We start from the raw sequence: 13,538 nt of genomic DNA on the forward strand, positions 1-13,538 counted from the left end.
TGTATTTCATTATTTTCATATTTTTAGTATCTGATTGTTTAAATTAAACATTTAAACTTGATTATTGGATGTGTTTAAGTACATTTGATGTTCACACATTCAGTCTTCTGATCATTCATGTTGTCAGTATTCCTGGGGCTGGTTGTCAATGTTTCTCTAGATGACCGTCTTTTTCAGCAGAAAATCCTCACACTCAATAAAGCCTCATCTACCAAGAGTCAAGTTCGAGGATCAAGTAGCTGCTATCCTTTGCCTGATTTGGTTAGTATGGGTGGAATAAAACACTCCACAATCTGTACATTCTGTAGTGTAGACCCAACTCAGTTGACAAGAGAGGCGTGAGGTACTAAAATTAATTCCCAAAGAAAATCAATTACCATTGTAAAACTTAAAAGGATTTATAAAGAATGAAGGAGACTTTGCTCCGATTGTAAAACAGGTGATAAGAAACCATTAATTAAAAATATTGTTAAGGGAGGAATTAAATGAGATTATTGTGTAATGCTTTAGATCACCCACAGCAATTTATTTACCTACACTTTAAGTGCATTTGAATATCCGTAAAGTCTAATCCACAATATGTGAATTAATGTGGTTGTTTCTGTAATAATTCACTAGTTATTCCCAATGAGCACATCTTTAAATTTGCATAAAATAAACTCATGAGAATGTACTGAGGATAATATGTTGTCAATGCTAGCATCCCCAAACTTCAATATTCTGTGCACTTTGATGAAAAATAAGCAGAAGATATTAACTAATGGAAATGCCCCTTTTGCATAATCAAAGACACTTGAGTGGAAAGTTTGTGTTTTGGGCCTAACAAACAGAAACTGCACAATACTTAAGTTATTTCTATGTTTCTGCTTAAGATTATTCATAGGGAGCAAAATAAATAGCAAGCCAAGTAGGATTATAAAGACACTTTTTTAAAAACTTTCAAAATATTTTTCAGGCATAAATTCTGCTAAAATGATCTATCATTAAAAGAGACAAGGCACATCAATTCACCACATCATTGTAAACAAATTTCAAATTACTAAGAACATTTTTTAAAAAAAAAACACAAATTACCCATTTATATTGGCATCAAATATAATTTCCCAGAGAAAAAAAATCCAATCTTTTAAATCAGTAAAAACAGTCTTCTTGGATAATGCCAGATAAATAAATGCAGCCCAGCAGAACTCTGGGCAATTTTGCTAATTATGCTTGTAACATTCTATACCATCTTAAGGAAGAAACCATTGGATTCAGGCAACTTTAACTTTCAAAGAGAACTACTGCATTAGTAAAGTTTAAACTTCCATAATGTTCAGTTATACTTTTGCTAAGTAACTCTGGTTTAAATTCTACAGGTTTTTAGTGACCTGCCAGTTAACTTCCACCATTAAGAACAATTGCAGCTATATCATGCTATAGCCAAAGACGCAAAACAGTAACTTGTCTTGGTAATTACTTACTATTCTATTCAAAATATATCCCCACAAATTAGTAAATTAAAAAAACAGCTGATTTCAAATCTTGTCAGTGAAATATCCACTTATTTACCTTTACACATCAATAACAATGCTTCGACTATAATTAGTATGCTCCTATTGTTGTAAGCTTGTTCCCAAAATATCTACAGTGTAGATTTCAAGATTAAAACATGGAAGCACGTCAGCTGGAGTAAAGTTCCAGATAAAACTTCTATACTGCATGCTACAGATCCATTTCACCAGCCTACTCAAAATTCAGTTTTGAACAAAATTATTATGAACAGCAGTGACTTCCCCCTCTCCGAACCACATCTATTTCCTTAGAATGAAGAATGTTACTGAATAAAAATCACCTATCACCGGCTAGATCCAATTTCCTTGCTATTGGACGGTGAATTATCCAGGTAAATTTAGGCACGTCGACACGGTTGTCAGTTCACCAGAGGAGAATCCGACAGCGTGGCGAGGGGGAAGTGCCATTCTCTGAGAGACCTAAATTTATAACAAGTTAACTTTTGAAAGTACAAACTCTGTAAGTATCAAGTACTAGGCCTAAGGTTTCTAATTTGAGGGGGCGTGGTGCTTCGGCCAACATTACATTCTGAAATGGACGAAATGCCCTCTCGGCGTATTTCACTCTGTATGACGAGCGCCAGAAAACAAAACTTCCGGAGAAACTTTCTGATAATCTACGTATCTAAAGGTATTCAACGAAGTCCTTCTCAAACTTTCACTGTTTAAACCACACGGACAAAGCTCACGTTCACTTTCCCTTTTTAAAGGGAACACAGCCGGATTGAAACAAAAATAAGTTCCTTGCAGACTACAATAACATTCACAGGTGACATTTAACGTGAATATCAAGCGGTTACCAGCACCGACGCTCGGTGGTTTTACAAACTCTTCAGAATAACAGTGAATTAACAGACGTCAGCTGAGGTTTTCTGACACTCTTCAGAACTTACACGTGGAAATATGATAAATAAAAGCCGAGTGAAACTGTCAATATTTACATCAGGCCCCGCTTATTTTTATCAATTTAAACAAAAGCGGGAAACGTCCCCCAAGGCAGAGGGCGCAGATAATTCAGCAAAAGCAGCTAGAAAATAGTCCAGCAATTCGACGAAGAAATGGGGGGGGTCCTTTACTTGTAAGACATATGGTAATTATGTCCACACTGGGGACAAGGTTGTAGCCCAGTTACTGGGTAGATTTTAAGGATCGCTGGGCACAAACAAAACACGGGAGACACCTCCGCGGCTTGAGGACAAACCCCCCGAACCTCGGGGCAGACAGTGCTTTGCACAAGGCCACTACTTCCACAATGACAAACGGCTTCTGTCACCCAAAACGCTTGCAGCACCACCTTCTCCCCCAGGCCTCGCTCCCCCCCCCCCAATAAATTAATCCACCCCACCCCCCACCCCCCGTGAGCCCCCAGCTCCCTCCCAACCAACGTAAATAACCCTCGCCTCAGAGAGCCACTCTCCTCCCGCCAAACTCGTAATTCCTCGGCAGCCTGCTCCCACCAGTTAGCCAGCTCAGGCTCTAAACAAGTAGAAGGGGAGCAAGGAAAAGAAAAGAGACGGAGGAGGGGGGAAGCTCCCTTTTACCTGCCGTGGAACCAGTCCTTACACGCATCGCATTCAATCATAAATCGAGTTACGTCGTAAGGTAACCGACAGATGCAGTAGACTGGTACAGCCGCCATGTTAGCTGGCTCCAGCTTGAGAGAAGCGCCTTCTTCCTGCTCAACAAATTCTCCCTAAGGTTTCCTCTTCCTCTGTGTTTCTGCGATGTCGGGTGAGCGTTTACATGGAAGGGGAGGGAGGGAGGGGGGGGATTTCTGTTCTTTCTCTTCGCCGCTTTCTCCAACTCTCCCCGACACACTCGCACAGAGCCTGCTCCTGAAGTTGCTCACATCCTCTCTAAGCTGCGGCTGCGGGCACAATGCGCTCCGCCGCCGCCGCCGCCGCCTGACAGTTGCCTACTGTACCGAGCAGACTGTATCCTTTCATTGCAAAATTACGTCAGTCAGCCAGTCGCTCGCGGAGCTTTAATACTTATTGTAACCAGCGCAGCCTGGCCTGGCTACAATGTAACAGCGGCCTGTTCGGCAGCTCCCCGAGCAACGCTGTCATTTTCAAACTTCAAAGAAGGGGGAGAGAGAGAGGACAGGAGGGCACCTTTTGCCCCAGTTGCTGGAGGCGAGTATGCTCAACCGTTACTGTACATATACACATGCATCCAGCCCGCGGGCCTCTCGGCAAAACTATTGTTTATTATGGATTTATGGGAGCAAAAAAAAAAGTCTTAAACGGTTTTTTAAAAAATAGTGCAGGGGGAATAGAAGTTGCGTTCAGAAGACGGTGAGACTATGTTACAATGCTATGGATTTCACCGTTTAATAAATATCATGGAATAAACTATTCTAAAATTAGACGGCCCAGAAATATTTATAATATAATAGGTGCATAATTTAGAGATGTACAGTTACCATGACTCTTTAGTCGTAATGTGAGAATAGAAGGTATAATTGATGTTTTTACTTCACAGATAACCTTTGCTAACTTTCTACCGGTGACACCAGCTCTAAAATATTCAGCATGAACAAACTGAATTGTAAGAGAATATTTATTATAAAGAACCAATAAGTGCTGACAGGTTTAAAAGTGTGCTTACAAAGAGTATTATTCCACTTTAAAAGCATAAATGTGTTTACCTGACAATGCGCCTATTTGCCTCAATGTGCAACTATTCTTCCCAAAAGTAACATTATCAGGTCAGATTCATATGCATTCAGAGCTTTCCCTTAACTGTGAGAAAAATGAAAGTATAATAATCAAAGTGAAAACTCTTCCTTCCCCCCCCCCCACCCACTAAAGATCTATCAAGAAAACTGTAACTCTGTTAACCCCTGGAGATAGTTTGTACTGGACACTGGATTTACATTTCATTGGTAAAATTGTGAGAGAAAAGTCTTCAGAGCTGTGAACCATTCTGGTGGAATTTTACTCTGCTTCACTCTGATGCCAGATCAGACCCTGACTTTGGAATTACATGCCAAGAGGAGAGTGAAATCAAACTTCCTTCGAGCAAATACTTCGTAAAACTTGGAATATGAGCTAAACCCACAGCATTAACCTTAGGTCTGGCATTCTATCCACATATAAACATCATTGTTATTGTGTTTTATTATCAAGAATACTTTGTTGACATAAAAGCTGGAAGCAGTCAACAAATGAAAAAGACGAAACATATAAACGATAAATCCATACAACTGATGTTCTCACTTACAATATGTCAGTGTTATAAAACAAACTTTGGGATAAAAAAAAAATAGGAGGCCTGGAAATATTTTGTCCTGCACAAATATTTCTGGTATTGAAACCAAAAATATGCCATTTTGGATTAGGGGACTCTAGAGACATGTGTAGTCAATTAAAACATGATTTAAGTATAATATATTATAAAATCCTATACTGGTTTAGAAGACTGTTGAGATTTTTTTAAAAGTCAGAGACTTTTACCTTGTATAAAGCTTTGTCCCTCACAGAACTTCCCAGAATTCTTACTCCCAATGAAGAACAGCTAAAGCATCATCATGGGTGTAGAAAAAAAGCCAGAGTCCTCTGCACAACAAGATCCCACACAAGACCATATAAATGTTCTGGTTACATAGGTGGAGGGGGGATGTATTAAACTTAAAGAGCCATCCTTTTCTATTTTAAAGTAAGTGATGCGCAATCTTCAAGAGAACAGTTAGGTCAATAAAGCACCGTCTCTGCTGGTATAACATTCGCTGAGAATTGTATTGAAGCTTCAGCTAGTTTATTATGTTTATCTCGAGAGAGAACTGCATTGCCATGTGATACTTTGGCACTGCAAACAATTATCAGAAAGAATTTTGCAATGCTGCTATATAGTGAATGTAAGCCCAATTGATATGCTTTACACTGTAAGGCTAATATTGAACGACCTGGTTCAACACATTGACGTCCTGTGGAGGCTTGCATGCTTCAAGGACTCCATCAGGCAATGCCAACTCAGGGCCACCCATGCTGGAACAGCTGTGGATGGGACGCCGGACAAAGATTGATCCAACCCTGCATCCTGAAAGAGCAGTCTTGCATCTGCTGCTCCCAGTCCACCACCACACCAAACAGCAAGTGAACTTTTCTCCGTTCTGCAACTGAATTCAGAGAAAAGAAATTGTGCTTATGCTGGACCACTTTGGAAGTTCTATTCCACTGTTAGCATTCTGCTACATCTGGCTGGGGTGTCTGAGGAGGAATAGCGCTGAAGAGTGGAAGCAACTGGGCAAAGAGTTTGTAGATCTTGCCATCAACTATCTTCAAAAAAGCTAAATTCAGAATATGATAGTTTTAACAATTCCTTTCAGATTTTTGCAATATGTTCTAATGCTGTATATTGGAAGTTGAAAGAGTTTCCATTATGGCTGCTTCAGATGACAGTGATGGGTGATCTGAAAAATTCTAGCCATTAATATTTCAGACATAGTCTGCAGCAACTTGTTATGAGTAGATTCCTTCTTCTCCAGTGTCTTTTCCAGATATCACCTCCTAGCTTCTTACTTCATCGCCCATTTCCCCATTTCACTTATCACCTTCTAGCTGGTCCTCCTTCTCCTCACCCCCCCCCCCCACTTTTTATTCTGGCGTCTTCCCCCTTCCTTTCCAGTCCTGTTTATTTGTTTCCATAGATGATGCCTAACCTGCTGAATTCCCCCAGCATTTTGTGTGTGTCATTATGAGCAGCTTGACTCAGTCGGTTATGCACACAGGCAGAAAGTGGATGGTTGGATTTGAAGTGTGCTGATTGGAAGGGGGCACTGACGGGGATAGTGGCAGAACATCAGTGGCTAGAGTTTCTGGGAGTAATTCAGAAGGTGCAGGGTAGTTACATCTAATAAGAAGTACTCTAAAAGCAGGATGGCACAACTGTGGCTGACAAGGGAAGTCAAAGCTAACATAAAAGCCAAAAAGAGGGTATATAATAGAATAAAAAATAGTGGGAAGTTAGAGGATTGGGAAGCTTTTAAAAAGTATGAGAAGGCTACTAAAAAGTCATTAAGAGGGAAAAGATGGAATATGAAAGTAAGCTAGCTAATAACATTAAAGATGATACCAAAGCTTCTTCAGATATATAAAGTGTAAAAGAGAGGCAAGAGTAGTTATCAGACTGCTGGATATTGACCCTGGAGAGGTAGAGATGGGGGACAAAGAAATAAGTATTTTGCATCAATCTTTACTGTGGAAGACACAAGCGGTCTGTCAGAAGTTACAGATTGTCAGGGAGCAGAAGTGAGTAAAGTTGCCGTTGCTAAGGAGAAGGTGCTTGGGAAACTGAAAGGTCCGAAGGCAGATAAATCACCTGGACCTGATGGTCTACCCCCAGGGTTCTGAAGAAAAGTGGCTGAAGAGATAGTGAAGGCATTAGTAATGATCTTTCAACAGTCAATATAACTGTATTCTGGTAATGTTCCAGAGGACTGGAAAACTGCAAATGTTACTCCACTTTTCAGGAAGGGAGAAGGCAGAAGAAAGGAAATCATAGGCCAGTTAGTCTGACCTCAGTGGTTGGGAAGATGTTGGAGCTGATTGGTAAGAATGTGTTTTTGGGGTACTTGAAAGGAGAGGATAATAAATATAGGCTGAAGTCAGCATGGTTTCCTTAAGGGAAAATGCTGTTGCAATTATTTGAAGAAACAGCAAGTGGGATACACAAAGGAGAAACAGTGGATGTTGTGTACTTGGATTTTCAGAAGGCCTTTGACAAATTGCCACATATGAAGCTGCTTAACAAGTTAAGAGCCCATGGTATTACAGGAATGGCACTAGCATGGATAGAGCATTGGCTGAATGTCAGGAGGAGGCAAAGAGTGGGAATAAAGGAGCCTTTTCTGTTCACTGCCAGTGATTAGTGGTGTTCCATCGGAGTCTGCTTTTGGTTCTGCTTTTTATGTTCTATGTCAATTATTTGGATGACAGGTTCACTGGCATTATGGCCAAGTTTGCAGACAGTACGAAGATGGTGGAGGAGCAGATGGTGTTGATGAAGCAGAGAGGCTGCTGAAGGACTTGGATTAAAAGGATGGTCAAAAGAGTGGCCGACAGGGTACAGTGTCGGGAAGTGTATGGTCCTGCACTTTGGCAGAAGAAATAAAAACATAGATGATTCTCTAACTGGAGAAAACGTTCAAAAATCTAAGACGCAAAGGGTTTTGGGAGTCATCATGCAGGATACCCTAGAGGTTAATTTGCAGGTTGAGTCAGTGGTGAGGAAGGCAAATGTGATCTTAGCATTCATTTCAAGAGGACTAGAATGTAAAAGTAAGGGTGTAATGCTGAGGCTTTATAGGGCCCGGGGAAGCCTCACTTAGAGTATTTTGAGTGGCTTCAGGGCCAGTTATCTAAGAAAGGATGTGCTAACATTGGAGAGGGTTCAAAGGAGGTTCACAAAAATGATTTTGTGATTGAAAGGCTTATAATATGAGTGTTTGATGGCTCTGGGCTCACTGCAATTCAGGAGTATGAGGAGGGGTTTCATTGAAACCTATCAAATGTTGGAAAGCCTCTAGAGTGGCTGTGGAGTGGATATTTCCCATGGTGAAGGGGTCTAAAGTCAGAGGACAGAGTTTCAGAATAGAAGGATGTCCATTTCAGAATCAGAATCAGGTTTATTATCACCGGCATGTGGCGTGAAATTTGTTAACTTAGCAGCAGCAGTTCATTTTCTCTCTAATCTAGCAGAGAGAAAAATTTTAAAAAAATAATACTAAATGAACAAGTAAATCAATTACGTATATTGAATAGATTATTAAAAATGTGCAAAAACAAAAATACTGTGTATCAAAAAAAGTGAGGTAGTGTCCAAAGCTTCAAAGTCCATTCAGGAATCGGATGGCAGAGGGGAAGAAGCTGTTCCTGAATCGCTGAGTGTGTGCCTTCAGGCTTCTGTATCTCCTACCTGATGGTAACAGAGAGAAAAGGGCATGCCCTGGGTGCTGGAGGTCACTAATAATGGATGCTGCCTTTCTGAGACACAGCTCCCTAAAGATGTCCTGGGTACTTTGAAGGGTAGTGCCCAAGATGGAGCTGACTAGATTTTAAACCTTCTGCAGCTTCTTTCAGTCCTGTGCAGTAGCCCCTCCATACCAGACAGTGATGCAGCCTGTCAGAATGCTCTCCATGGTACAATTATGGAAGTTTTTGAGTGTATTTGTTGACATGCCAAATTGCTTCAAACTCCTAATAAAGTATAGCCGCTGTCTTGCCTTCTTTGTGACTGCATCAATGTGTTGGGACCAGGTTAGATCCTCAGAGATCTTAACACCCAGGAACTTAAAGCTGCTCACTGTCTCCACTTCTGATCCCTCTGTGAGGATCACCCTTCCTTCATCTTACCCTTTTTGAAGTCCACAATCAGAACGGAGATGAGGAGGAATTTCTTTATCCAGAGAGTAGTGAATCTGTGGAATTCATTGCCACAGGCAACAGTGGAGGCCAAGACGCTGGGTGCAGAGAATTTATTTAAGATAGAGATTGATAGATTCTTGATTAGTCAGAGCATGAAGAGTTACGGGGAGAAGGCAAGAGAATGAGGCTGAGAGGGATATGGATCGGCCATGATGAAATGGCAGACCAGACTGAATGGGCCAAATGGCCTAATACTGCTCCTATATCTTATGGTCTTATGCACGGTGGAGACTATCCTAACTGGTTGCATCAGAAGTCTGGTCTGGAATGGAAAAGGCTATAGAAGGTGGTGGACCCAGCCCAGTCCATCACAGGCAAATCCCTCCCCATCTTTGAATTTATTTACATGGAGCACTGCCTCAAGAAAGCTGCATTCATCTAAGCACGCCCACGGTCATGCTCTTTTCTCGCCACTTCCATCAGGTAAGAGGTACAGAAGCCTTAGGTCAACATCACTAGGAATGGGAACAATAAATATCCTATAACCATCAGGCTCCTAAACTGGCATGGATAACTTCACTAAGCACAATACTGAACGGATTTATGACCTACAGGCTCACTTTCAAGGATTCTTTACAACTCATGTTCTCAGTATTATTTTTTATGTGCACAGTTTGTTTTCTTCTGCCATTCTTGTTTCTCAGCTTTTCATAAATTCTACTGTATTTCTTTTTTCCTGTAAATGCCTGCAAGAAAATTAATCTCTAAGTAGCATATATGCTAACATATACATTGATGATAAATTTGCTTTGAACTCACATGATAAATTACTCACTGGAATTTAGAAGATTGAGGGGGGATCTTATTGAAACGTAGAAAAATTCTAAAGGGATTGGACAGGCTAGATGCAGGAAGATTGTTTCCGATGTTGGGGAAGTTCAGAACGAGGGGTCACAGTTTAAGGATAATGGGGAAGCCTTTTAGGACCGAGATGAGGAAAAACTTCTTCACACAGAGAGTGGTGAATCTGTGGAATTCTCTGCCACAGGAAACAGTTGAGCTTGGTTCATTGGCTATATTTAAGAGGAAGTTAGATATGGCCCTTGTGGCTAAAGGGATCAGGGGGTATGGAGAGAAAGCAGGTACAGGGTTCTGAGTTGGATGATCAGCCATGATCATACTGAATGGCGGTGTAGGCTCGAAGGGCCGAATGGCCTACTCCTGCACCTATTTTGTATGTTTCTATGAACTTTAATCTCAACCATTATACACCTGCTCACCAGCAGCCTTCTCTTATACCTGGTTCCTTTAGATGCTCGAGCATCAGCATTCTGCAGTCAGTTGTCCATTGACAATACAACAAATAACTGACCCCATCTTCTGTCAGCCAAGTGGAGAGTATTCTATCACAGACCTGACTTGTGACTTGTCAATGGCGACAACACCATAAAATTTCACTCAATAGTAACTGTTCAGCAGCCGCTTGTAGGAGGTGATCGGTATCTGACTCTCGTTGTTTATCAATCCATCCCAAAATGTTGTTTGTGGTTTGCTGTGTAAAATGATGGGCCGTTTTATTATTACAAATTTAATTGAATATTGTGCAATTTTCAGTGAAGATTCCCACCTGATGGAAGAAAAGTAGCTGATGAAGCAGCTGAAGCTGGTTGGGCCAGGGATACGGTCTTGAAGAATTCCTGATGTAATGTCCATGCACTGTGACCCTGGGCTCCAATAACTCGTATCATCTCCTTTAATGTGGGGCAGGATGTGAGACAGGGAAGAGATTTTTCCTTGATTCCTATTGACTTCACTTTTACCGGCATTTCTTCAAATAGAGCCATTTTGTCAGGTGGAAAACATAACAGCTCATTGCTTATAGGAAAGTCATACACAAATAGCTGGATAATCATTACAGGTGCTTTCAGTTGAAGAATAAGTCTTGGGTAAGACACAGGGCAAATGCCCATGTTCTTCTTTGAGCAAATCCCTGAAATCTTTGCTTCCATCTGAAATGGAATCTCCATCAGTGAAACATTGCAACAGATAGGTGTTGGTGCAAAATTTAAAGGAAGAAGGGGTACCTTGCAGCATGGAAGGAGCAGAAGGAGAGGTGAGTGGCTCTTGAGAACGGCAAAAAAAATTGTAATACAGGCTATATGAGGTCAGACAAAAGAAGGGAGGGATAATAAGGTGTAAAGAGACCTGTGTGAGTTCTTCCCCCTGCAAGTTCACCATTGTGAAAGTTATTTGCCATGTTATCGTGCCCCTTTCCAAAGAGAAAAATGACATTTGTATTATTCAATTGCCGTTTGCTCTCATGCTAAGTGTGACTTGCTGCAAGCGAGAAAAGAATGTGTTAGCGGCACATCCTTAGATCGCCACAATCAAATGTAGTGTTAACGTGGGCAGGTGCATCAAGGGTCACAATGGTGGTGACAGCTGGCAATGGAGAGTAAGAGAAGAGGTGATATAGTTAGAGGGAAGTGTAGTACAATGACTGAAGAGGAATGGAGAAGGGGTGTAGGGATGAGGTGACAGTAGTCGTGTAAAGATACTAGAGGACAGCCAAAGTCAAACCTGTACAGTGCTGCAATCATTTCAAGCAAACAAATCAGGAAGCCTATTCTCTTTAAAAACTCCTGGACTCATCGCTCTGCCCCATCAACGTTTTAGAAAAAAAAGTTGGTTAGTTTGGTCAAGTTCTGTATCTTCATTACAATGTCTTCCCTGCTTTCTTTTGTCTGATTATTAGTTACCTATAGGTGTATCAAAATTCCAGAATATTAAACACAGAATAGCAAAGGCAAAGGGTTGAGAAGAGCCTCCAGGACTAGCTACAGATATGCAAGTTATTATTGTTGCAGCCGAATTAGACTTTTCTAAAATTAATTCATATTTCTTCCTGTCCCTCCAGCAATCTTTCTTTTGATCCTTTGCCAAAATATTCTCCTAACCTCTACCCTCAAAATATAAAATATTAGGGACCAGAAGTCTATTCTGTTCTTTTGAAACTACTCTACTAATCAACAAGACCATGACTGAACTTCTACTTCAAACACCAGTTTCCTTACATTCATGTCCTTTGATTCTTCTAATATCCAGAAATATACAATCTGTTTTAAATACCATAAATAGCTGAGCTTGCACAGAACTCTAGAATAGAAAAGTCCAAAGCTCCACCATCTCAGTCCCAAATGGCTGTGCTTATTTTGCAATTGTGAACCTTTCAACTTGACACCTTTTACAAAGTTTAAAGTACATTTATTATCAAAGTACGTATACCGTATACAAACTTAAAGATTCATCTTTTTGCAGGCAACCACGAAACAAAGAAATACCATAGACCCATTAAAGGAAAAACCCCCATACAACAAGATCATCAAATGTACGAAAAAAAAGAAAGAATCGCACAAACAACGAAAGGTGAACAAATAACACACGGATCACTAAACATCAAACCGTAGAATCCCCAAAAGTGAGTCCACAGCCACAAGGTGAGTGAAGCCAGTCCAGGGGCTGGTGGCTGCGGTCACAGCCATCGAGTCAGCACTGTGCTAATGCCTGCAGGCCACAGTCGCAGATCCAGTTCCACACCGAAGCGCCTCGATCAAATCACACAAATTGTAAAGAGCGCTCAGCGCTGAGGATGCTAAACGTCAAACCGCAGCCAAAAGTGAGTCCAAGAGAAACATTCTAGTTATATTTATCATGTTGAGCTCGCTAAGAACTTTGTTTATTTTAATAAGGCTACTGTGGTGAACTACATATACCTGTCTCAACACGCCCCCCCCCCCCCCCCCGCTGACTGCTCCTGTGGCTCCTCCCACAAACCGTGGCTCCTCCCATATCCAAGCTTATATCTCGCCTCACGTCTCCGAGAGTTATTGATGGTGCATCAGCTACCTCAGATTCTAGTGAACCTCAGGGAATAGAGGACTAGCCTACTTAATATCTCTTCATAAGACAGGCCCACCATCCCAAGAACCAATCAGATGACTCTTTCATTCACTCATTAAAGCAAATACCGAGACCAAGATTGTACACAATATTCAGGTGGGGACTCGACATATCTTTACTCTTGTATTAAAATCTTGCACATTGCATGGCATCAGAGCATTTGCTTTCTGTAATCTCCGCTGCACCTTGGTGATAGTTTTCAAAGATTTATGTACAAGGACAGTCTGTTCACTTTGAACGTCAACATTTCTCAATCTCTCATTGTTTATAAAATACCTTTTGTTTCTGCTAAACTGGATAACTTCAGAATTTTCAGTACTACATGCTATGCATCATGCCACTGCCCACTCACTTTATATTTACCTAATCTTCTTGAACCCTCTTTCCATTCAATTTTATTTACTCATGTTCCTACTGTCACATGCCAGTGATAATAAATCTGATTATGATTCTGACTTTGTTCCATGTTATTAGCAAACTTGAATGTGTTGTACTTCCCCCCCCCCACCCCCTTGCTGCCAGGTATGGATTGTGAATTATTGGGACCCAAGCACTAATCCCTCTGGTACACCATTGGTCGCAACCTGCCAAACTGAGAAGGATCATTTATTCCTACTGGGGAATAATTCCCTAACATGCGAATACATTGCCCTTTGTT

General features: G+C 41.0%; 1 protein-coding gene and 1 long non-coding RNA gene across 2 annotated transcripts in view; one reads left to right on the top strand and one right to left on the bottom strand.

Moving 5' to 3' along the window:
* Positions 1-3,671, bottom strand: part of LOC140741791 (lysine-specific demethylase PHF2-like) — a 151,353-nt gene extending 147,682 nt beyond the window's left edge. The window contains 1 exon segment of the mRNA XM_073072181.1: positions 3,095-3,671. Coding sequence (XP_072928282.1) covers positions 3,095-3,192 — 98 coding nt within the window. The 5' untranslated portion in view covers positions 3,193-3,671.
* A 6,869-nt stretch (positions 3,672-10,540) lies between these two features.
* On the top strand, positions 10,541-13,331 carry LOC140741792 (uncharacterized). Its single transcript, XR_012102139.1, has 2 exons — positions 10,541-11,033; positions 12,239-13,331. It is a non-coding gene; the product is annotated as an uncharacterized lncRNA (long non-coding RNA).
* The last annotated feature ends 207 nt before the right edge of the window (positions 13,332-13,538 follow it).

The sequence above is a fragment of the Hemitrygon akajei genome, chromosome 19 (genome assembly GCF_048418815.1).
Source record: "Hemitrygon akajei chromosome 19, sHemAka1.3, whole genome shotgun sequence".
Lineage (NCBI taxonomy): Eukaryota > Metazoa > Chordata > Chondrichthyes > Myliobatiformes > Dasyatidae > Hemitrygon > Hemitrygon akajei.